At 44.0% G+C, this 26,696-nt stretch overlaps 1 protein-coding gene across 1 annotated transcript in view; it reads left to right on the top strand.

Annotated features, from left to right (window-relative positions):
• Positions 1 to 26,696, top strand: part of PIGN (phosphatidylinositol glycan anchor biosynthesis class N) — a 535,187-nt gene that overhangs the window by 259,645 nt on the left and 248,846 nt on the right. Inside the window, 1 exon segment of the mRNA XM_029590493.1 lies at positions 21,305 to 21,383. Within this exon segment, the coding sequence (XP_029446353.1) occupies positions 21,305 to 21,383 (79 nt within the window).

Below are 26,696 nucleotides of genomic sequence, written 5' to 3'. Positions count from 1 at the left end.
AAAAGAATGTTTTGAGTGTATACTGGAGGACTAGTTTAACACTAGCTGTTTGGCATGGGAAGGCCCTAACCATTGCACAACAAGAGGGGTGAAGGGGAGTGTTGTGTTTTCCCCCGAGTGGGAGCAGTAGTGGCTGGCTAGAGTGAACACAGTGCTGGAGGACATTGTTTTGGAAGCTGTTCGCTGAGCATGAGAGGATAAAGGAACAGCACTGTGGAACTGCAATATAAACTATTTTTCTTTCAGCCTTTGTTTTGTACTGCTTGGGAGTGAGGGGGCTAGGCCTTGTGCTCTCCTTGAGAGAAACCTCAAGCCCTGATAGGGGGCGGCGGGGCTGAGCCAAGCCCTGGGCAGCGTGGAGAAGGCGGTGTGGCTCAAGTGAGAGGCATCTTGGGACTGGGACGAGCAGCAGATTGGTGGAGCAGTGGCGAAGGGCCCTTACAATACACTCCTCATACGTACCAAACACTACATTAAAACCCACACCATCAAACACACTTCTAAAAGTCAAACCATTATCATACTTCCAAAATCCTCCTAAATATAACACCTTACAGAGGCTATCTTAGCAGTTTTCAAATGCAGAGAGGTGTGGTGCATGTAAGGGATCTATTCTCACCATGAGGGAGTTACTATGATTAGAAGTAAGTGGTAGTGTGAATCCCACTCAGTAACTATTGTGGTCCCATAAGATATTGCATGTCTGAAAAAGGAGTAATGCATGGCTGAGTAGTTAAATTAAATATAGAAATGACGGCAGAAGAAGACCAAACGGCCCATCCAGTCTGCCCAGCAAGCTTTCACACTTTTGGGTTTTTTTCTCTCACAGACTTATCTGTTTCTCTTGGCTCTTAGTAACATTTTTTATTCTATTTACCTTCCACCCCTGCCATTAATGTAGAGAGCAGTGTTGGAACTGCATTTAAGTGAAATAGCTTAATTAGTTAGGGTATTAACCACCGCAATAAGCAAGCTACACCCATGCTTATCCTTTTACCCAGATTATGTAATTCAGTCCTTGTTGATTTTTGCCTGAATATAAATCCACCTTTCTTCATTCCCCCCCTTGCCATTGAAGCAGAGAGCCATGCTTGGCTATGCATTGAAAATGAAGTGTCAAACTTTCTCCCCTGCCGTTGAAGCAGAGAGCTATGCTGGATATGCATTGAAAGTGAAGTATCAGGCTTATTTGGTTTGGGGTAGTAACTGCCGTAACAAGCAAGCTACTCCCTGCTTTTTTGTGAATGCAAATCCTTTTTTCCTCATTGCCGCTGAAGCTTAGAGCAATGTTGGAGTCACATTAACTGTGTGTATGTTTATTGAATAAGGGTATTATCACCAGGTAGTAGCCATCATTCCCGTGAGCCACCCACTCTTCATTCACATCCTCTAGACTTTATGGATCCACAGAGTTTATCCCACTCCCCTTTGAAGTCCTTTACAGTTTTGGTCTTCACCACTTCCTCCGGAAGGTCATTCCAGGCATCCACCACCCTCTCCGTGAAGAAATACTTCCTGACAGTGGTTCTGAGTCTTCCTCCCTGGAGTTTTAAATTGTGGCTATAACAAAGCTGGGTTATCAGTGACAACCATTGTCCGCCCCCGCCACTTGGAAATATATTTTAATTGATTCCATAGAGAAGAAACAGAGCACCTGAAGCAAGATGGATGTGGGATAGTTAATAGACTGTGGATGGAATCCGCTGGAAAGCAGAAAAGAATCACATTTAAAGATACATGACTGGACATTTTCCAGTGTGATGGTTTTAAAAGAAGGGAATCTTTTGGTACAATAGATGGAGTTCCCCTGACAAATCCTATTACAAGGCGAAACTTAGGCCTATGTTGGGAATTTATGAGTAGTATGTTACCCTGTGAAAACTGTTAAGATATCCTCTGTAAGGTGTTATATTCTGGAGGATGTTGGAAGTATAATGATGGCTTGACTTTTAGAAGTGTGTTTGATGGTGTGGGCTTTAGAGTAGTGTGTTTGGTACATATGAGGTGTGTATATATGGTGAGAAGGAGGAGAGTAGGCATTATAATATGTAAGTTTTGAAGGATAGATTTTGTAGCAGAACCAAATAAAAGATTTATGTAAATGTCTGGTAGTATGGTGATTAGGTATATTACATATATATATATATATTGGTAGTATTTTCTATATGTACCTACAAATTAGGAATGTGCCAGTAACATTTCTCTCTCTCTCTCTCTCATTATTATTATTATTTTTAATATATATTTTGCTTAAATCTTGTGGCATTATCTAATAGTGATCTGCAGCTTGAGCTTGCACGACTACATGGGCTGAAAGGAGGCTTCTCATGGTCGGAAGATGATATAGGGGTAGCACATCCAGCTACTGCATGGGCTAGATGGGGATCCACACATTGGCCGCCTGGACAGTGAGAAATACATGAAAGGGAAAGCAGATAGATGTGGCTTGAACTGACAGATAGAGCAAGCACCTGTGACTGCTTTATCAGCCTTGGCCCACCGCCACAGCGGTAGGACAGGGGACACGGAGATGCCAGTGAGATCAGTTTGGGAACAAGGGGCTGGGGGGAGAGAGTGCTGGAGAAGAAGAGAGTGTGCCATAGTCAAGTTAGGGGGGAGGAGAATCCTGGAGACAAGCTGGGGAGGGAGAGTATGCTGGTACAGGGCTGAAGAGGTGGAAGGGAGAGTGTTGGGTTTGTATGTGGAAGTTGAGGGAAACAAGCTGGACTCAGGCTGGGAAAAGCAGGGAGAAAAGGTAGAGGCAACTATAGTTCACTGAATTTTCAATGGGTGACAGCTAGTATATAGTAATTGAACTGTTAAATGATTTTTTGTGTGTTGATTCAAAGGAGCTTCTCCCAAACTCCTTGCACAAAATTCTCACACTAGATGTCGTTAGAGTGATTGGAATCCAACCATCCTCAGTTCCTTTGTCACTTGTAAAAGGAGATGTGCATTCATGTTGCTTTCCCTTCTACAACTTGTTCATTCAGATTTTTATTGTATCTAGTGTTGCTGTTTCAGCCATTAAAGTTTATTTTTTACCTTAATTTTTTTGTATCAATGGCTTTGCAGATTACTCCTTTGTCATTTGTGTTGAAGTTTCATTGACAGCATCCAGCAAATTTTTTTTTGTTGCTTTAATTAGTTTTGTAGATGCAATCATGCTGAAGCATGTCAGGCTTCTTTCTGCTGCAAATGGAATTCATGAATAAGTATGTATTGTCAAGTCAAAGAGCTGTAATGCATAAATTTAAGGAGTCCTTTTTCGGATAAATCACCATTTATTCAAAAGATGCTCATTCAAAAGATGTTTATCTTTTGAATAAATTATTCTTTGAAAAATAAGGACTCCTTAATTTGTGCAGTGGGGATTTTTTGTGTCATTTTTTGCTCAATTTCATTTTTTAAATTTTTGTTTGTTTTTCCCTAATTTAGTGGTTAGTGCTTATTAACATGAAAGTTAAAAAAAAAAAAAGCAAAATTCTGGCATTTTTTCTTTTGTTTCATGGTTCCAATGAAATGGAATAGACAATGTCGTTAACATTACTGTTTCATTTTAAACTAATGCATAACCTTATTATGCACCACACTTCTTAGACTTAAGTAAATATATATTTTGTGGCAAGTGTATTTACTGCTTTTCCTTCTGTGCTAATTATTTATTGTGCCATCTGAGCTAGTGATCTAAAATATGAAATGGTTAAATAATTAAATAAGTCTTATTAGTATAGTCCTTTAACCACTTAATATTTGCCAATACTCCTGCAGGTATCCAGGGACAGGCTGAGTAGGCCCATAACTGACTTCTGGGTTTCTCTCTTCCAACGTGCTGCATGCCTACCTGTGTTGAGGCAAGCTGGGCCACTTTTGGCCAGCATAAAAAGCACATGGGCACATTGGGTGAGGAGCCATTCCAAGTGCAGTGTTTACACTGTTTGCACAACGTAGATGCTACTATGATGGATGGCAGTGGAGGTTAAAAAGTTGCACCAGCAGAATGGAGGAGGGCCTTATAGGCAGTCAGTGGGAAGATTTACACAGAACTTTGGGGGAGGCGGAAGTATAATGTGCTGAGGAAAAGGAGCATAACACAGAAGTGCCTGGAAATGTATACAGTGGCTCCCCCCCACACACATTCACATACACAAATACATACAACTTTAAAGTATAGCTATCAGTTAAACAGTTAAATTTGTCATTTAAACAGTTAACTATTTAAACATTATTTGCATCCTTAATCTGAGCCCGTCACCTCATGTGGAATTCATATAAGTTTTGCTAGATATGATTCAGGAAATAAAAACACATTTTTCCAATTTGAGGGCATATAAGGACATGATCTTCTCTTAGAAAATAATTCAGAGAGCAGATAGCCATGTTCATGCTGAAGATTCTAGAGATGATGGCAGTGACTGTACAAATTATCCTTTTTACACAATTCCTCAAAAACAAGAAAAGCAGATATTGGTATCCCATTGATTTCAGTTTCAGCTGAAGACTACGTCCAAGTCATATGAGTTCTGGGTCAATCTAAACTGATAGCTGTCTTTTTCAAACTGCCAAGGGTATACTTTTTCAATTTCCAGCTCCTCAGGTGGTTATTAACCACAGATATAGTCAATAATGTGGCTAAACATGAGAAAACAAGAAATTTAAAGGTAAAAAAATATGAATGGAATAATGTAAATTAATGACTGAATGAATATGCCAGACTGCTAACCCATCACTCCAATCAAAGACGATATTAATACGTATATATAATTAAATAATGAACAAAGACAAGGGGTACTAATAAATGCTCAGTCATGTTGCAAAAAATTGCCTGCATCAGAGGTAAAACCTAATGAATAAATTTTCAAAGGAATTTTGTGTGTAAAAATGGCTTATATGCCTGGATGTGCAGCATATGCACACATACCCAGTTTACCAAAAGGGTCACATATGTGAATATTGTCATGTTTGCAAGCAAAGTACGCATGAAGAAAATTGGCCGTGTTGGGGTGTGATCTGCAATTTCATGCATTATGTTGCTGTTTTATAAAGATAAAAATACTAGACAATAGGGCAATGATTGAGTACTGCAGAGTGCGCGTCATCCCTTGAGGACTACCTATTTTTAAAAAACAGAAGGTGGTATTTGATAACTCTCAATTCCTAACACTTTGGAATCAAATTTTGAACAAATGCAGCCTTGACGAACAGGTTCAGATACAAATTGATATTCTTAGGAAACAACTCACTACTGACAGTTTTACCAACCAGCTGGACGAATTCAAGTCTAATTTACAAAAATTCCAAAAAGATTTGAAAGTTTCCAAATATAAGAAATTTCTCCACGACGAACAGGATTACAAATGGAGCAACATTTACCCATGGATGAACAAGACAGCCGCTCCAAAGAAAAAAGTCACTTTCGTCTCCTCATCTTCCTCTTCAGATGACTCTTCAAGAGACGAATTGATACACCCTTTTTCTAACCCTAAACAACGTCTGCCTCCTTGCAGCGGATCAGCAGCAGCCGCCGAGATCTCAATGCTCTCGTGGTAGATACCACCACTCGAGTCCTCCCAGAACACAATGTATGAGCATTCACAGCATCCAACAATAAAGGACCCTTAGCTATCACCAACCACACTCAGCCCTCCTTAGTAGTAAATGTGTCCACTAGGACTCTATCAGCTGCAGAGATTGGTCTTCTTGGAAAAGATCTGTCTTTTATGCCAGCCCCACAATATGATGCCTTTCAGATCTGGCTGCTTTTAAATTTCTTCAGAACTCTTAGGGTCAGGATGTTCTTTTCATCCCTGCCGAGTTCATCTGACTGCTCTAGAATTGCCTGGAAATCCTCATGGTGCCCACTGGACAACTTGGACCCTTTACTTAATTATTTTGAAAGACTGATTCTATTTTATCTACAGCAGTCTGAGACAAAAAAATATTATCAGCCTTGTAACATGACCAGAAGAGAAAATCAAGCATTGCACTCTATCGGCCGGATTTTAACCACCAACCCCCCCCCCCCCCCCCCCCCGCATGCGCCGAGCCTATTTTGCATAGGCTCGGCGGCACACGCAAGTCCCGGGGGGTTCGCAAGAGGGGCGTGTCGGGTGGGCGGCGCAATTTTCGAGGCGTGTCGGGGGCGTATCGACGGCCTGGGGGCGTGGTCGAGGCCTCCGGACCAGCCCCCGGGTCGGGTGATGGCGCGCGCAGAGTTATGCCAGCCTCCGGCCGGCATAACTTTGCCAACAAAGGTAGGGGGAAGGGTTAGATAGGGCCGGGGGGGGGGTGGATTAGGTAGGGGAAGGGAGGGGAAGGTGCGGGGGGGGGGTAGATGTAAAAGTTCCCTTTGAGGCCGCTCCGATTTCGGAGCGGTGTCGGAGGGAACGGGCAGCGTGCGCAGGGCTCAGCGCGCGCAAGTTGCCAAATGTGCACCCCCTTGCATGCGCCGACCCCGGATTTTATAAGATACGTGCAGCTACGCGCATATCTTATAAAATCCGGCATACTTTTGTTCGCGCCTGGTGCGTGAACAAAAGTACACGCGCGCATAGATTTAGAAAATCTACCCCTATCTTTTCAGACAAATCCATCATTATTAAACTTGCGGACAAGGGAGGAGGGGTGATCATAATGGACCATCGCTGCTATAAAACTGAGGTTGAACGACAACTCTCTGACCATGATTACTATATACCAAACCACTGACCCTACAGGACAAGATTTCGAAACTAGTCTCTGATGATGTTTATACTAAACTGATCACTACCTGTGAAGCCAGTTTCCTGATTGAAACTTATTCCCGTATGCCAGTCTTTTATATTTTACTGAGGATACACAAATCACTCTCCAATCCACCAGGTAGACCAGTTGTTCTGGGATAGGGCCATTTTCTTGAAACCTTTGGTACCAATCACACCCTAATATGTACGAGACTCAGGCCATTTTATTAAACGACTCCACCAATTGTCTCTCCCTCACTCTCAGTTCTACTTGTTCTCAGTTCTACTTCTCCTTCTCCACCCCTCTCCCCCACTCCCCATCTGCTATCAGCTGCAGTGGAGAATAGGAGAGAGAAGGGATAAGGCTGGAGCTGATGAGATAGCAAATAAGAGATTTCACTACTCCAGTCTTCCTCAAACTGTTCAAATCCCCATTCCACTTGCTGCCTAGAGTAGAGGGCTCTTCTCTGGTCTGCTATCTGGAGGAGGGATTGAGTGTACACCGCCCCAGATCCAGTAGCTAGCTCACTGTGCTTCCAAGATTTGGGAATCAGCTGACCGCAAAGGAGAGGAGTGAGTCCTCTAGAAATCCCAACAAGCCAGAATGATTTGGGCAAGGGAAAGCAGGTGAGGGGAATGTAGTTGATGAACACCTGAGGAGGCATTGCATGAAGTGAACATTGGGGGAAGTGAGGAATGAACAGAGTTGGCAACTGACCTAATTTTTTCCATACTTTACAGATTTTTTAGATACTGTACAGAAAAAATTAAATTAAATGGACAATTTTCTCAGTGGAAGGGAGTGGGCAGTGGAGTGCCTCAGGGATCTGTATTGGGACCCGTACTTTTCAATATATTTATAAATGATCTGGAAAGAAATACAAGTGAGGTAATCAAATTTGCAGATGATACAAATTGTTCAGAGTAGTTAAATCACAAGCAGATTGTGATAAATTGCAGGAAGACCTTCTGAGACTAGAAAATTGGGCATCCAAATGGCAGATGAAATTTAATGATGCATATAGGGAAAAATAACCCATGCTATAGTTACACAATGTTAGGTTCCATGCCAGGTTTCTTTGGCCTGGATTGGCCACTGTTGGAAACAGGATGCTGGGCTTGATGGACCCTTGGTCTGACCCAGTATGGCATGTTCTTAATGGATCTAGAATCCCTATATTCCAATATTCCCCAAACTGAAGCAATCACTGTAGTAGCCATCGCCTTCTCTGAATGAATGGATGTACCCTAAACACTTATTCCTCTTTTGGTCACTTTTATCAAATTGGCTTTAACCAAGAACTTCTTTGCTTTCAATGATAAAATTTACCAACAAATCAAAGGCACTGCAATGGGGGCCACTATGGCCTCAGACATTGCTTGCCTCTGTGTGACTAATTTTGAGAATGAACATTTATATTGCTCAACTTTTTGGCTGTTTATTAAAACATGGCTACGTTACATCGACAATACTTCCTAGCATGAGAAGGTAATGAGATCCAATTCTACATCTTCTTGTATTGGCTAAATGCATGCAACCCTCACTTATGGTTTTCTGCCACCATTCATCCATCAGAAAATGTCCTTTCTTGATGTTACAGTACATCTGATCAATTATGAATTTATGATCTCTATCCATAGAAAACCCACTGATAAAAACACTTTACTAATATATGACATTGATTTGAGGTTTTTATGTAGTCATTCCACGTGAGAATCACTAGATCACAATGGTGTATAAGGCTAGATGAAAAATACAAAGGATGAGTGAGAGGAAGACATTTAGACAGGAAGACATTCAATGAACAAATCTTAGAATTATGGATGAACTTTTAGCTACAGAGTAATTGAGAAGGCATTGTTGAAAAGCCAAGATTTCAGGTCTTGCTTAAATTTCTTGGTGTCAGAAGTAGTTTGAAGGTTTTCTGGTAAGGAGTTCCAGAGCATAGGGCCTGCTATTGATATAGCTCTCTCTGTCTGGTTTGTCTTAGGTGGTAGTTTTTTATAATTGGGATTTCTTGTAAACCTATGTTATGTGATCTAAGAGAATGTGTAGGAATACATGATGGATTAAATTTTATTCCAAGCAGATCACTGTTAGGATTCAGGTTATGGTGAATTATTGTTAGAACTTTGTAGATAATTCTAGATTGCACAGGGAGCCAGTATAGAGCAATCAGAGTCGGAGTAATGTGATCAAATTTTCTTTTACCGGTCAGGAGTCTGGCTGCTGCATTTTGAAGAAGTTGGAGAGGTTTAAGGTGACTGGCTGGAAGTCCTAAAAATAGGGAGTTGCAGTAGTCCAGTTTAGAAAATATAAGAGATTGTAGAACAGTTCTCAAATCTGATAAAGTCAGTAGAGGTTTCAGACATCTTAGTTATTCGTAGTTTGAAGAAACCGGATTTGATCGGTTTGTTTATGTGAGGTTTCATAGTTAAGTTTTTGTCAATTTGGACGCCAAGATTCTGAACTAGTGTTGCTGGAGTTAGAATGTAGTTTCCAAAATCAACGTTGGAGGGAATAGTTTTAGGTGGATTTTTACTTAGCCAGATTAGTTTGGTTTTTTTTAGAGTTCAATGAGAGTTTTAATTGTGCCATTTTCTCTTTAATCGTGATTATATACTTAGAAATAAGTGAAGCTGTTTTCTCAAAAGAGTTTGTAAAAAGGATATAGAATTGAAGATCATCAGCATATAGGAAAAAATTTAAACCAAGGTCAGTTAACAATTTGCATAAAGGCAGCATGTAGATATTAAAAAGAGTTGCAGAGAGCACAGATCCTTGAGGAACGCCAGTAGTACAATGGAAAGTGTCAGATGATTATTAAATTTCTTTGTTGATAAGGAAGGAGAACCATTTTAGAACACTGCCTTCAATTCCTATGTTTCTTAGTTGGAGGCAGAGAAGATTATGGTCTGTTGTGTCAAAGGCGGCTGTTAAGTCAATCAGTACTACGCAGTATGATTTGTTGAAGTCGAAGCTCCGCAGTATAGGGTCAATTATTGATTGAAGAAGGGTTTCTGTAGAGCATTTCTTCCCATACCACTTATGTAACAACATTCTGATTGGACAGTTTTTTCGTTTGCGTCATCTTCGTACTACACATCAAGAATTCATTTCCCAAGCTCAAGCCATGACCACCAATTTTTTACATCGTGGTTATCCAGCAAAGATTATCAAACGTGCCTGTAAATGAGCTTTGTATGTTAATTGTGACCTCCTGATTATGAAATCTACTCCTACCGATGATGATGTAATTACCTGTGTCTTTCCTTACTTTTCTGCCAGCAGACATATCTGCTCTCTGATTTGTCTCCATTGGCCTTGTTTTACAGAATTATTCTATATTCCAAAAACAGCTACGATTTCCTTTTACACGCGCACAAAATCTCCATGATGTGCTGACATCTTCAGATCGAAGGAACCATGCTCCTCCCATTGATCTGGTGCCCTGTGGTCACTCTCCATGTGGCTGGTGCAAGGCATGTCCATTGTCACTATTAGTGATTTTATGCACCCAGTCTTTAAGATACCTCGCCAGTTAAATTTTACCTCTGACATCTTCACCAAAGGAGTAGTTTATATTATCCAATGTCTGTGCTTATTGCTTTATATTGGCAAAACTACACGTAGCATCCACGCACGAATTTATGAACACTGTTCATGTTTACGCCTAAATCGTGAGAACACACTACTGGTTAAGCATTGGCAAGAGGCTAAACATTTGGTATATGACCTACGGTTTTTTGTTGTGTAGGTGTGCTTACCTTCTCCCTGTGGGGGGAAACTTTTCCCAATTTTTGACACAACATGAACAACCACTGGATTCACAATCTGAACACGATTTCACCATGAGGATTGAATTCTAACATAGATTGGTGTGTCTTCCTTTAATAATTTTCTTCTATTCATCTTTCACTGTTACTTGTCTCAATCATGCCTTGATTTGTTTCTCACATTCTCATATTACTGTTTTGCATTATTATGCTCTTCATATATTCCCCGTTAATTTTAAGAGGCCACTCTTTGGGGAAGGTACATTTTTCTTTTTTATGTACAATGCTCTTTATGTACTTTCTTTTTTCTCACTTCATGATGAACTGTATGAAGCATTCGATTTACTGGGATGTGCCCTGTTTGGCTGACTGACAGTCATGCTCAAATTACATAAGACTGGGGATGTGCCCTGTTGTTTTGATAGACAGTCACGATTGAGTGATTTTCTCCCTCTGTATTTTTTCAAATAGGGTCATTCATCAAAATCATTATGATGTTAACGCCCACGTTAACGCCATAAAGCATGCGATAGTAATGCTATCACATTGCGTGAATGCAAATTTTTCATAGGGGCAGGATTGGGGAGGGGTTTGGGTGGGATTAATTGAAGGGCATTTTCACACTGCACGATAGTGTAATGCATGCTATTGCACAGCTTTAACGCCGGAAAGAACTACACCTTTTTTCCTGGCATTAAGCTGTGCGTAATGTCCAAAATGGCAGTAGCGCAATTCACAATAAAGATTGCATGAATTGGATTTTGGCCATTTCTGGCCTTGGGAGAGGAGTGGGGAAAGAGAGATAGAGAATGCCTCTGGGGAGGCCTTCACAGTATTCAACTATTTATATCACTAAAGGAGGGCCAGCTAATAACTCGAGGTGAGGTGTTGGTGGTGGTTTAGGGTTTAGGGGCCAGTTTGACATGCAGAGTGAGACATACGAACAGCACAGTATATCTCAGTGAAGATTTGACATTATTTGGAGTGAGGAAAGTCTCACAAAGATGAGATTTCTACAGTGTTCTCTCTTTGAGCTTGATGGACTCTGTAACAGGGTACTATCAAGCTAGGGCCAGAAAACAGTGTAGAAATCTCATCTTTGTGAGACCTTCATCACTCCAAATGACGTCAAATCTTCATTGAGATATACTGTGCTGTTCGTATGTCTCACTCTGCATGTCAAACTGGCCCCTAAACCCTAAACCATCACCAAAACCTCACCTGGAGTTATTAGCTGGCCCTCCTGTAGTGATGTACTATGAAGGCCTTATAAAGAGTCTCAGTCAGTCTGTCTCTCTCTCTCTCTCTCTCTCTCTCTCTGCACTTCATGAGAAACGAAATACAAGTATGATAGTCAAAATCGTGTGACTTTTTTTGGCGCCATTTTGCAGTCTCAAACTCAGCTTTTAAAGTGCTGGCTGGCACATCGGTTTCCCTGATGTGTCACTGTTATGGTTTTCTTTGAAATGCTGGTAATTTCTTTTTAAAAACAAATTGTTTTCCTATTCGCTCGCATTGTATAACCCCATTATATGTCAGGTGTGTCACATTGTTTCTTTACCTTTGTAGAATGTGAGATTAATTAGATGCACATGTACCTTGTAAAAGCAGAAAAGAAAAACTGCTTTTGAGACATTCTGTCCCTACACTTTCTTTTAGTGAGTGAGTCAACAAGTCCTTTATAAATATTTGACGATTTAGTCACCTGTGCTACTACAGTCATTGCTCTTTTGTTCTGATGTGTAATTTTGCCTATGATATGACTTTTGATTTGTAACTTCTCTGTTTGTGCATTAGAGCTGCTCTGCTGTTTACATCCATATCTTTCCTCTATGTTCCTTTGATGCCATGTTTTTTGTCCTCATACTTAAACAGTATGTAACAATTGTTTATTTTCATTTTGATTTTTAGATTGTTGGTCCCTCCCGATGCAGTTGTACAAAACATGGTCTGTGTCGGGGGACTGTGCAAAATTATTGATAATCTACAATATTTTTGACACATCTGTGCATCTATAAATCAGTGCAATTATAAATAAACATATCTTAAAGATAAAGACTGGGCAGCCTAAGATTTCAATGCCCCATTGTCTAGTATTTTTGATTATTATAAGGTTGGGGCAATCATCTTTTGTTTTGTGCTATTTTATAGAGAACATATGCATAAATGTTATTAAGAATGAGCGAATTCTTTTACTACTGCTTTTTAACATATCAATTTCAAACTTGTATTCTCTTTTTCGACTTGGTGTGTGGTGAGCTGGCTTCTCCAGTGAATGGATACTGCAGCAAGGCGAGGAGGTGGGAGGAGAGGCAATCAGGGAAGGGAAATAGTGGTCCTTGCCCAGAAATATGTTTGCCTGTAACCTTTATTTTTGTCTGGTTTTGTTGTCAAGCTGATACAAGATTTGTGTTCTTTGAGGGAACCTGTCAGAGAATGGTACTGCATTCCAGAGAGGGTTAGTGTGTGTGCATGGTGTTGCAGATTAGATAAGGCATTTTCCACACACCTTGATCCCAGGTATAATAGCAGATTTATTATGAGCTTGGCTGAAAATCAACACAGCTCACTATCCCTTTGTGCTGGTGGAACTCCGGTTGCAGCCAACTGAGGGTTTACACTACTCCTGGACTTCTGGTAGCTCAGGTTGAAATTCCAGTTCCAGACACAGTTCTTTGGTCATTTATACTCTTTGCCTGTATGTTCCAATTTGCTCAATCTTGTGGTTGCATTTGCCCCTCCACAAGCTGTGCAGTTGGTTGCTACATCCCTTTCTCTCACACTTGTTTACCCAATGTTCATAAGTTCCCTATATGCAATAGTCAAGTGATCTAGCATCAGCAAGAGGGCTCTGAGGCCTTCCTTCTAAACATCGGGGTATACTAGGCCATGCTGGGGGAGGGGGGGGGATGCATGAGTGTAACAGGGCCATACTGGGGGAGATGAATGAATGTTAGTGGGGCATATTGTGGCAAACTGGGGTTAGAGAAATAAAGTCCAAAATGAATATAATAAACTTGTGGATACTGATGGCACAACAGTTGAGGAGGGAAAGAAACAGAGAAGGAGGAGGAGACGGCACCCCTTACAGAGGGTATACAGGATTAGGGCACAATTTTTTGATCTGTCAGAAGAGCAAGTTATGTGCAGGTTCAAGTTCAACAAGGAAACCGTACTATACCTATGCCAGCAGTTAAGAGCAGGACCTCTGCCCTTCCATCCAGAGAGGCTACTCCTTGCCAGCACGCCTCAAGGTCATAACGGTCCTTGCCTTTTTTCCACCGGCACTTTCCAGACACTGTAGGGGGTCACAGCAGGAATAAGGCAGTCAACATCTCCATATATACTGATCATTTCCTGGCTGCATTTCTCAGGAAAACACATCACTATATATCTTTTTCTTGGAGGAGATAGCAACAACAGCAAATTTTGAGTGATTTCTACAAATGACATGCTTCTCCTTGGTTTTGAGGGCTGTCAATTGCACTCATTTTCTTTTTTTTAAAATTTTTTCTTTATTGAATTTTTTATATTTATCTCAAGTAGAACTTGTTCCAGAAAATTAAGACAAACAAACTGTTGCGCCCGTCGGTCGCAGACGGCTGTGACCTTTGCTGCTCACCTCTTTTTGCCCTGCAGCTCCAAGTCTAGGGAGGATGGCCGCCTCGGCTTCTGCACGCCGCCCGCCATGATGTTCCTGGGACGGCGCTGGCGCTCCCAACAGCCATCTTCTGGGGTGACATAGGGTACGCACGCGTGCGCCTGCCCCGTCTTAACCACGTCATGGTGGGAACCTTAGGCGTCCCCACCGCATGACGTCACTGCCTACGTATATATAATCTCATCGGGGCAGCTTACCATCAAGTTAGCAAGGATTCCTGTCCGCTCAATTCCGCCATTCTGAGACTTCGCTTCGCTGTTCCTGTGCTCCTGTCTGAATGATCTAGGTACCCGCTCCTCGGGGACCTTGCCGCACTCAGGGCTATCCACTCCTCGAAGAACCATCTCTACTTGCCTCACTTTGCTAACCCAGTGAGTCTCTTCCTATTTCCACAGACGACCCTTCAGTGCTCCTGTACCTCAGGTCTCCACGGTGCCTACCACTACAGCTGGCTACTCTGTTCAGAGTGAGTACTGGATCTGCTCTACAATTTCCTCCTTCTTCTCTGTGTGGATTCTTGGGTTACCCCACTCTGTGGACCACTACTGGATCTACACTGACTTGGGCAAACATCTACTCCGGCCTACCCCACTCTGCGGACCTCTACCGGAGAAAGCCTGCACAAGTCTCTACGAGAGAAGGTATTCCCCAGGTTACCCCGTGCTGTGGACCACTACTGGGACAACCTACACAAGCTTAATCTAGATGAAGTATTCCCCAGCTTACCCCACGCTGCGGGCCTCAACCGGAGAGACCAGCTTACAAGTCATCTACTCTAGACTGAGTCTATTAACCAACTCCTCGGGTTATCTTGCTGTATAATAAACTACTGTCTCTAGTGTCCATCACTACTCAGGTCCCCACAGGGCTCCTACCTGTGGATGAAGTCAGCTCTTGCCATGGCCCAAGGGCCCACTAACTAGCTCTAAACACACAGAACGTAACAGATTGCTAACTCCATGGACCTGGTTCAGCTCTCAGCCTTACAGGCCATTCCTGGCCTGCCCAACGGATTATGGAACAACAGAGGTCTCTCAATACCTTGGCTACCGCCTTTAACCAGCTGAGTTCCAGACTGAGTAATTCCACAACTTCTGACATGAATGTATCCTTTGCCCAGCCCCCACTCATTTCTCAGGAGATTCCCTGTTGTGTAGGGGCTTTCTAAATCAGTGCTGCATGCACTTCTCCTTACATCTAGCATACTTCCCTACTGCCACTACCAAGACTACGTATATTTTGTCCTTGTTGGATGGAAAAGCCCTGGCCCGGGCTTCACCTCTTTGGGAACGCAATGACCCAGTCTTTAATGACTTGCCTGGGTTCCTGGCTCTCTTAAAGGCAGTATTTGAAGACACCGCTCGCCAGTCCATTGCTGGTTCTACACTCCTGAACCTCCAACAAGGAACCAAGCCACTCCTGTACTACGTGATTGAATTGAAGACACTGTCTTTTGAACTCCTATGGGATTCAGGTTGCTTAAGAGCTATTTTTCTAAGAGTCCTCAATCCCTGTATAAAAGATGAACTTGCTGCACGGGAATTGCCTCATACTTTAAGCTCACTTATGGACCTTGCTGGGCGTATTGATCATCATATACGCGAATGTTCTGTTGAGGTGAAACCTCTTAAGAAGTACATATCAGGAGGAACCCCTACCATCAGCTCTGGTCTAGTCTTTACCTAATCCTGAAGAGGAAGACAAACCTATGTAACTTGGCCGTAGCCACTTGACCGCCAAAGAGAGGCGCTATCACAAAAAGATGGGCCTCTGTATGTATTGCGGGAAGACCGGCCATGCAGTCCAAGCCTGTCCTATCTGTCCTGGAAACACACAGACCTAGGATCTGCTGAGGACTCTTCCTAGGTCTGACTGCTCCATCTCCTCCACTGACTCTCCCTGTTTCCATCATCTCTGGGCCTCTCAAATTTGCCACTCAAGCTCTAGTCGACTCTGGTGCAGGTGGGAATTTTATTCTGAAGAGATTGGTAGAGCACCTATGACTTCCCACTGAGCCAGTACCCACACCGTTACTCGTCTCTTCCATTCATGGTGAGCCACTGCCAGGAGAGGTTTCACTCACCAAACAACCTATTTGCTTATGCATGGGATCCCTGCATACTGAGACCATCATGTTCCTGGTTCTCAAAGGCTATTCACCCCATAGTGCTTGGCATACCATGGTTACAAGACCACTCTCCCCAGTTCAACTGGTCTTCTATGGAGTTATCACAATGGGGGCCTAACTGCCATGACAGATGCTTAAAAAAAATAACTCCACTACCATGTATGGCTACCACTCCCCCTGTTCTACCACCGCAGTACGCAGCCTTTCAAGATGTGTTTTCTAAACAAGCAGCAGATACACTTCCACCGCGTAGACCTTTTGACTGTGCAATCAACTTAAAACCTGATTCAGAGCCACCCAGAGGAAGAGTTTATTCACTCTCCTTTTCAGAGACTGAGGCCGTGTCAGCTTACATTCAAGAAAATCTGCAGAAAGGATTCATTAGAACCTCTAAGTCCCCGGCAGGAGCCGGGTTCTTTTTTGTCGGCATTGACTATAGAGGTCTGAACGAAATCACCATCAAAGATTGGTATCCCTTACCGTTAATTTCTGAGTTGTTTGATCGACTTCAAGACGTAAACATTTTCACTAAATTGGATCTAAAGGTCGCTTACAATCTTGTCTGTATCCATCAAGGGGACGAGTGGAAAACAGCCTTTAATACTCGCAATGACCACTTCGAGTATTTGGTGATGCTATTTGGCCTGTACAACACCCCAGTCATATTTCCAAATATGATGAATGAAATCTTGTGAGATCTGCTATACCAATGTATGGTCGTATACTTAGACGATATCCTTATCTTCTCCCGTGATGTGCAAACCCACCAAGCTGATGTCATCGTAGTCTTACAGAGACTACGGGATACTCGTCTATAGGCCAAGCTTGAAAAGTATGCCTTTCATCAAGAGTCTGTTCCCTTCCTTGGGTACATTGTGTCCAGTAAGGGTTTTCAAATGGACCCCCAGAAGACAAAGAGCATACAAGACTGGCCTCAACCTACCGGTATTAAAGCTCTACGCTGCTTCCTTGGCTTTACGAATTATTATCGCACATTCATCAAAGACTACTCCACCTTGACAGCGCCACTTACTGCCATGACTAAAAAAGGGGCTGGTCTCCAGAAGCCATCTCCGCGTTTCAAGTGCTCAAGAAAGCCTTCCTCAAGAAACCCTGCTTACGCCATCCCAATCCTAATTGGCCATTCATCGTGGAGGTCGACGCCTCTGATGTCGGCTTGGGGGCCGTGCTTAGTCAGCACAGTGATACACATGTTCTACACCCCTGTTCATTCTTCTCTAGATGCTTTTCGCCTACGGAGAGAAAATACAGCATCGGCGATAAAGGATTACTTCCTATCAAACTTGCGTTTGAGGAGTGGCGTCCCTGGCTAGAAGGTGCACAACACCAGATAACCATGTTCACAGATCACAAGAACCTGGAATATCTACGCCATGCACAAAGACATAACCACTGCCAAGCTCGATGGTCACTATTCTTCAACCGGTTCGATTTCCTGCTAAAATATCGTCCTGCTGACAAGAATGTCTGGGCAGACGCTCTTTCAAGCTCTTTTACACCTGAAGATGTTCCAGACGCACCATGTCACATCATTAACCCTGAGAAGATAGTTCTGGCTACTACCCATTCAGTTCCCACTGGCAAAACTGTAGTTCCTCAAACACTAAGGAAGAAGATGTTGAATTGGGCGCACAACTCACGGTTAGGGGGTCATCCAGGGCAGGCCTGTACTCTCGCTACTCTGCAGTGATACTGTTGGTGGCCGTCTATGAAAAAGGACATTCAAGCATACGTGGAGTCCTGTGCTACCTGTGCTAGGCAAAAACCTGCTGCCAGTCGCTGACTGAACCGCTGAATTTTGAGACGGCAAGTCCACAGCAAATAAAGCCCGCCTTGATGCAGGTTACGAAACGTTGACAACGTCGGCAGTTTGGCAGCTTTCTAATAAGAAAAATTCAGCAGTTCAGTCAGCCAAAAGAATATCCTTGGGCTACAAACGACTGCACCAGCTGCTCAATAAGATAAGTAAAGTTTGGCGGGACTATAACTCCACATGGTGGGAGTATAGGAAATAAAAGAAATTTTGCTCGCTATAGTATTATACATTCGGGCAGCACAATATAAAACTGTTTCAGTTTGACCTCTAAATCGACAACTTCAGATCTAAGACTGTTTTGCTACGACTTACATAAGAACATAAGAAAATGCCATACTGGGTCAGACCAAGGGCCATCAAGCCCAGTATCCTGTTTCCAACAGTGGCCAATCCAGGCCATAAGAACCTGGCAAGTACCCAAAAACTAAGCCTATTCCATGTTACCATTGCTAATGGCAGTGGCTAACAGGTCTATCCAGTAAAGTGTGGCCGCGTTTACCCCGCTCCTAACCCGCGTTCTACTCACTTTCCGGCCGCGTTAGCCCTTCCTGCGATCCACAACCCCCTTTAACCTACTCCTACCGCGTCCTAAAATCCTCGGGCAACCCCTTCCGCACACGGCATTTATATTGCATGTAAACGAGCGAATTAGCTATTCCCTAGCATCCAGTAACCCGCACCCCGACTATCGCTATTTTACCCTGCCGTTTTGCTGCGCGTTTAACCTGCTAACTTACCGCCTACCCTTACCCATGCGTTAGAGGCAGGGGTAAGGGTAGGCGGCAAGCTTTCCCCCACCCCCCCCGCTCACCTGCCCTGGCCGCGTCCATGGATGCTGGTCTCCGGGGCAGCCCCAGTCCTCTCCCCTCCTCCCGAAGCAAAAAAAAGCGAAAAAAAAAGTGAAAAGCAGCCTTGCTCCGGGAGGAGGGAAGAAGGGACTGGCAGTGTAAAGCGGCGAAGCGACTTACTTTTTGCAGCCCCCTCCGGACATCGGACGACCTCTCCTGCCTCCAGCTGCTCGCGAAGATGGACGCCTGCACGGCCGCTGAAGACGTGACATCACATGCAGTGACGCCAAACGTCGTGACGTCACATCTTCAGCGGCCGTGCAGGCGTCCATCTTTGCAAGCAGCTGGAGGCAGGAGAGGTCGTCCGGAGGGGGGTGCAAAAAGTAAGTCGCTTCGTCGCTTTACACTGCCAGTCCCTTCTTCCCTCCTCCCGGAGCAAGGCTGCTTTTCGCGCCCTGCTTCGGGAGGAGGGAAGAAGGGACTGGCAGTGTAAAGAGACCTCTCCTGCCTCCAGCTGCTCGCGAAGATGGACGCCTGCACGGCCGCTGAAGACGTGACGTCACATGCCGTGACGCCACGTCTTCAGCGGCCGTGCAGGCGTCCATCTTCGCGAGCAGCTGGAGGCAGGAGAGGTCGTCCGATGTCCGGAGGGGGGTGCAAAAAGTAAGTCGTTTCGCCGCTTTGTACTGCCAGTCCCTTCTTCCCTCCTCCTGGAGCAAGGCTGCTTTTCGCGCCCTGCTTCGGGAGGAGGGGAGAGTGGACTGGCAATCCCGACTTCCTGGTATGTGTCATTTCAAATGACATTTGAAATGACACATTTTTGCCGCGCGTTTAACCTGCTAACTTACCGCCTACCCTTACCAGCGTGGCCGTGAAGCGTTAAGCCCGCGCACCCAGGATACTGTATAGGCGCTCTATACAGTAAAATGGGTTGCGCGGGCCTAACGCTTCACGGACGCTTCTTAGACGCAGCTTGCATTTGCAAGCTATTTACATACAGGATCGAGTGGTAGGTGAGCTGCACTGTGCGTGCGGCAACCGCGGGTGCGCCGGGCACTAATGCAGCTCTCCCTACCGCTCGTTACTGGATAGACCTGTAAGTGAACTTAATAGCAGGTAATGGACTTCTCCTCCAAGAACTTATCCAATCCTTTTTTAAACACAGCTATACTAACTGCACTAACCACATCCTCTGGCAACAAATTCCAGAGTTTAATTGTGCGCTGAGTAAAAAAGAACTTTCTTCGATTAGTTTTAAATGTGCCCCATGCTAACTTCATGGAGTGCCCCCTAGTCTTTCTACTATCCGAAAGAGTAAACAACCGATTCACATCTACCCGTTCTAGACCTCTCATGATTTTAAACATCTCTATCATATCCCCCCTCAGTCGTCTCTTCTCCAAGCTGAAAAGTCCTAACCTCTTTAGTCTTTCCTCATAGGGGAGTTGTTCCATTCCCCTTATCATTTTGGTAGCCCTTCTCTGTACCTTCTCCATCGCAATTATATCTTTTTTGAGATGCGGCGACCAGACATATGAAAGCTGTAAATATTTGTACATAATTTAGAAATGTTCACGTTTCTCCCTCCCCTGCGTCCAAAATACCTCCACCCTGTTCTTCTCCCTCCCCCGTCCCTCTACCACTTTTGTTTTTTTACTATAAGTTATTTGTAAAGCCTGTTGCTGAATTTGCTGTTTCAATGTAAACCGATCAGATGTTCCAAACGATGAGTGGTATATAAAAAACACTAATAAATAAATAAATAAATAAGCGGTTTCAAGCTCAAGTTTAACATCTTGAAGTTGCAGAGCAAATTGCAGGTTTCAGCAAAAATATTTTTTTTAAAGAAAAGCAAAAATAAAAAGGAAGACATTACACCAGTGATTGTACCGACCAGTGCAAAACGTTTCTGTTCAGTAACAGAATTCTATGCCGGTGCTGAGGTCTTATCTTCCGTATAAAAAATATTTTTCAATGTTTGGAAAGGACTTCTTCTGGGATTGGATGCAGAGATATTCAATATTATAAGACATGAGTAGATAATTTTAAATACGTGATAATAAAAGTAACATTTTACTAGTATGATGCAACTTCAATTTGCAAGATTTATTTAAGTGCCAATAATAGAAACATTAACTAGTGAATTTTCTTGGTTTCAATTGTTAACTAGTTAATCCCTGATTTTTCATCACTGAGGTACAGATTCCTCCATAAAAAATTCTGTATTAATACTGTTGCAACACAAATGTACAAACACCAGGAAATTCTGAGATCTGGCTGCCACGGTCAGTATAACTCAAAATATTCTTGCTTTTGTATGTTTGTATGAGAACCATATTGTCTCTTTAATATAGTTTGTGAATGAATTTTGTAAATCTAATTTTTTTTCAGGTCACTTTCTGATTCAAAACAGCTGGACGTTTTGAAGAAAGTCAGATTTTCTATCCAGCAGCAAAAATTCAACGAAGCAGTAAGTATATTATTAAAAAGCAATGATATTGTTTATTTAAAATAGCATCTTTTCTTAGCAGTTTTTGTTTGGTTTTTTTTTGTTTCCTGATTCTTAGTCTATTAGATTGCTGTTTCAGTCTACAATCCCCACTGTAAATCTCCTTAACATCTTTTACTTGTACATAGAGAGAATAACTTTAAAAGAACTGTCTGTGGCCCCATATATGCACGTATATGGAGCCACACAGATGTCCGCTAGTATTTTAAAATCTGCATGCATATAATATACATATATCTACTATAGAAAACATACACGCATATAATAAGTATTTGTGCAAATGATTACACGTAAGTGACATTGCACATACACTTGCACAAGTGCTTTTCGTGTGCATCTGTTTTTCCATGGCACGTGCAAATGTCTGGTTCTTCTGGAATGGGCTCATTCCAAGATGGTCTCACTAGCAAGACAGCCAAACTTCATCAGCAGGGATGTGCATACGCTGGCATCCTTGGAGGTGAGTGATGATTACCAGCTGTTCCCCCTCCAGGGTTCCAATGCCATAAACAGCGAATGAGGCTTGCCTGGAGGGACCGGCAGGCCCACTTTAATTGACTGGATTTCCTAATTATTTATTTAGTTATATTTATTTATTTATATTCCTCTTTTTGGCGCTTCAGTGTGGATTGCATGCGGGTACCTCCTACCCCAGTGGGGTAAGTAAATTGTGGGAACTAGGAAGGTAAATGGAATAGGTATTAGGGTGTGTTGGGTGGGTGGGAGGGCGCTTTTAGTGTGGGTAGTGGGTGTTAGGGGGCATTTGGGGGTTGGGATTATGGATAGCGTTATTAGGGGTGGGTTGGGAGGCAATTAGGGTATGGAGGAGTGGGTAGGAGGTGTTGAGGTAATTGGGGTTGTAGTATGGACCGTTGGGGTGAGTTGGGGGCACTTGAAGTATGGGGGTGCGGGTAAGGGTATTAGAATATTGAGTGCTCTGTCTGTCCATGTCTGCTGGTGCTTTACAAGTGCTTCATGGTAGCTTTCTCACCCTTGGGAATGCTTTATAAACAGTTTATGGAGTAGCAGGAAGTGCTAAAATAGGGCCCATGGAGCTGTTCTGTTAGACAAAAAGAAAGATCCAGTGAATGTGAAGAAAAGTCCACATAGCAGGTAAGCAGACAGATGAGGTCTCCAATACTCCTGGACCCAGTGGCCTCCAACAGGCAAGTTGGGGTTTATGGCTGCCCACAAGCCCAGAAGAGGACATTGAGGAGGAGGAGGAGAGACCAGTTGATGAGCACCCATCAACAGAACATCGCCAGACTGTCATGAAGGAGTAGGAAGAGACCTAGCCCTGTCATGCACATTGGACATCTGCAGATTGCAGTTGGCAAAGGGGAAGGCAGACAAGTGGAGGAAGACTTCTTCTTAGGAAGAGAAGAGAAGGTGCAGTATACTCCAGCAAAGAGAGACATGCTGCAACTCAACTCTAGAGTGGTGGATGTAATGGCAGGTCTCAGGCCTGAAGAATATTGTACAGAAGAAGATGCAGGGTATTGTGTCCGTCGGTCTTCAGCTTCGCCCCGCTTGTTGCACCCCTATCTCGGCTCCTCCTGCTTACCTGGGCAAGATGGCTACCGCAGCGTTGTCAAGCAGACTTCTCTGGCGTCCCCGGAACGGCTATGGTGCAGCCGTACGCTGTTGCTCCTCACAGGTACCTGCTAGGGTGCGCGCGTGCGCACACAACCCACGTCTACGTACGCCCGGTGGCGCGAACCTCGAGGGGTTCCCTCATCTGACGTCACACCAATCCGGGTATATCTACTTCTCAAGATCGCTAGCTCATTGAGTTGGCAAAGGCTCAAATAGACTCGAACTGTTCCTGTCTGCGCTACTCTGCTGCTTCTCTGCTGCCTGCAGGAAGCTTTCCTTCTGCCCTTTGGGGTTTACTACTAACTTGGGTATCCGCTTCTCGGGGGCCCTCTGTTCTATTTTCAGGTGCCATTCAGGGAACAGGTACTTGCTCCTCAAGAGCCTGCTCTCCCTGCCTCAGTGCCTGTACCATTGACAACTATCTGGTGGAATCGCATCCATAACAGCTAACGCCAAGTGAGTACTCTATCTCTCACCTGACTCATCCACAGTAAATCCTTGCTGCAGAATCTCCTGACATCTAGGAGAGAAGGGCTCCCTCTGCTGAGGTCCCTGGGACTACAACTCACCGCTGCTACCTGGTGGCTACTTAAAGCTGTATAATAAGAGTTCAATTCCAGTGTTTTGTGTACAAGAGTCTAGCCCAGTGCTGGGGCTCCTCCCCGTGGGTGTGGTCATCTCCACAACATCCAAGGATCCACTAAAACACACGTAATAACAACAGATTGCCAACTCCATGGATCCGGCTCAGCTCACGCCGTTGTAGGCCATTCCAGGCCTGGCCCAGTGGATCGCCGAACAGCAGACTGCGCTGGAAGGACTGACTGCTGTATTTAATTTGTTACACAAACAGATGAACTCCCCTTCCATCTCAGGTAAAGAGACTGGTGACTGTCAAGACAACTGTACCTCTAGCAGCTCCTACCCGCTTCTCGGGAGAAGTATGGAGATGCAGAGACTTCATTAACCAGTACTGCATGCACTTTGTGTTACAACCTGGACATTTTCCCACAGCTTATGTGAAGACTACATATATCCTGTCATACCTAGATGGACGAGCCCTGTCCTGGGCATCTTCGCTGTGGGAACACTAGGATCCAATCCTTCACAACATTGAAGGATTCCTTGAACTGTTTAGATCAGTTTTTGATGACCCTGCCCGATATTCTGTTGCAGGATCTTCTTTGGTTCACTTAAAGCAAGGGAACAAGACCCTAGCTGACTTCACTATCGAATTCAAGACACTGGTGTCTGAATTATCCTGGGACTCAAGATGCCTAAAGACGCTGTTCTTTGAAGGACTGAACACTCGCCTGAAGGATGAACTCTCAGCTAGAGAGATGCCTGAAACCTTAGCTGAACTGGTGAAAATGGCAACTAGAATCGATCGCCGGCTTCAAGATAAAGTTCAAGAAACCAAGACCTCCAGGAGACCCTTTCTAAGTGAAATCCAAGTCAAGACTGCATCCATGGCTGCCCCTACGGCCCCAGCAGCCGACGAAGAGGAACAGATGCAATTAGACCGCAGCCACCTGACGTCAAAAGAGAGAAGAACGCAAAAAAAATTAGGGCTGTGTATGTACTGTGGACAAGCTGGCCATGCTGTCCAAAATTGCCCTATATGTCCGGGAAATGGACATACCTAAGTCCTGCAGGAGGACTCTTCTTAAGTTTCACCACTCCTTCTCCTCCGCTCTCTCTTCCTGTAACTCTCATCTGCGGTCCTCTACAGTACCAGACTCTTGCCCTAGTGGACTCAGGGGCAGGAGGCAACTTCATTCTACAACGACTAGTGGAACATCTAGGGATCCCCACTTCCACCTTGTTTCCTCCTCTACTTCTTTCATCCATCCATGGAGAACCCTTGCCGGGAGAAGTAACACTATGTATCGAACCAGTGTGTCTACGTACCGGTTCTCTTCATACGGAGACCACCTCCTTCTTTGTTTTAGAGAAGACTATGCACCCCATAGTACTGGGATTACCGTGGCTACAACAGCATATGTCTCAATTCGATTGGGTCACTCTGGAACTGTCAAGTTGGGGTCCAGACTGCCATAGGCGATGCCTGACTGAGGTTAAGCCATTACCTTGTATGCCTACCACCCCAATAATGCCGGGCTTGCCGCCTCAATATGCATCTTTTCAAGATGTCTTTTCAAAAGAAGCTGCAGATATACTTCCGCCTCACAGACCCTATGACTGCGCCATTCGTCTGAAGCCGAATACGGAGCCACCCAAGGGCAGAGTGTACCCCTTATCTGTGGCCGAGAACAAAGCCATGTCTGAATACATTCAGGAGAATCTCAACAAGGGCTTCATTAGACCATCCAAGTCTCCTGCAGGCGCAGGCTGCTTCTTTGTGGGCAAAAAGGACGGCACGTTGCGTCCTTGCATAGATTACAGAGGCCTTAACAAAATAACTATTAAGGACCGTTATCCCCTGCCTCTGATTTCAGAACTTTTTGATAGACTACAAGGAGCCCAGATCTTTTCAAAACTGGATCTGAAAGGAGCATACAACCTACTTCGCATTAAAGCTGGCAATGAATGCCAGACAGCCTTCAACACTCGAGACGGCCACTCCGAGTATTTAGCGATGCCATTCAGCCTGTGCAATGCTCCGGCTGTCTTTCAAAATCTAATGAACGACATCTTCCAAGACCTCCTCTATAAATGTTTTGTTATCTACTTAGCTGACATCTTAATCTTCTCACAAGACATCACCGCTCACGAAGAGGATGTCAAGAGAGTACTACAGAGGCTTCGTGAGAACTATCTCTACGCCAATCTATCTAAATGTAAATTTCATAAGGAATCAGTGCCTTTCCTAGGCTACATTGTGTCCAAAGAAGGTTTTCAAATGGACCCACAGAAGCTGGAGAGTATCAAGAAATGGGCATAACCCACCGGGTTAAAGGCTCTCAGACGCTTATTAGGTTTCACGAACTATTATAGGACCTTCATCAAGAATTATTCCTCACTTACTGTACCGCTGACCGCTATGACAAGAAAAGGTGCCAACGTGGCTAATTGGTCTCCCGAAGCGATTGCTGCATTCCAAAAACTGAAAGATGCTTTTTCAACCAAGCCATGCCTTCGACACCCAGACCCCTCTAAACCTTTCATCGTAGAGGTCGACACCTCTGACCTTGGCGAAGGGGCAGTACTAAGCCAGGCTGGTGATTCTAAGGTCCCACATCCATGCTCATTTTTCTCCCGTCGCTTTTCTCCTGCCGAGAGAAATTACGGAGTTGGAGACAAGGAACTTCTGGCTATAAAGATGGCATTCGAAGAATGGCGCCCTTGGCTCGAATGAGCGCAACATCAAGTAACAGTCTTCACAGACCATAAGAACTTGGAGTATCTCCGCCACGCACAGCGCCTGAACCATAGACAAGCGAGATGGTCTCTGTTTTTCAACAGATTCAACTTCGTGCTCAAGTATTGTCCAGGAGATAATATCAGAGCTGATGCTCTTTCACGCTCCTTCCTCTCCAAGGACGTACCCGAAGAGCTGCATCACATCATTGACTCCCGAGAAGTTCATATTGGCAGCTACCTATCTGGTGCCTGCAGGAAAGACTATCGTACCCAAGAACCTCAGGAAAAAGCTGTTGGCTTGGGCCCACGACTCCAAACTCTCAGGACACCCTGGGCAATGAAGGACGTTGTCTA

The sequence above is a fragment of the Rhinatrema bivittatum genome, chromosome 2 (genome assembly GCF_901001135.1).
Source record: "Rhinatrema bivittatum chromosome 2, aRhiBiv1.1, whole genome shotgun sequence".
Lineage (NCBI taxonomy): Eukaryota > Metazoa > Chordata > Amphibia > Gymnophiona > Rhinatrematidae > Rhinatrema > Rhinatrema bivittatum.
This window is presented reverse-complemented; position numbering and strand designations above follow the sequence as displayed.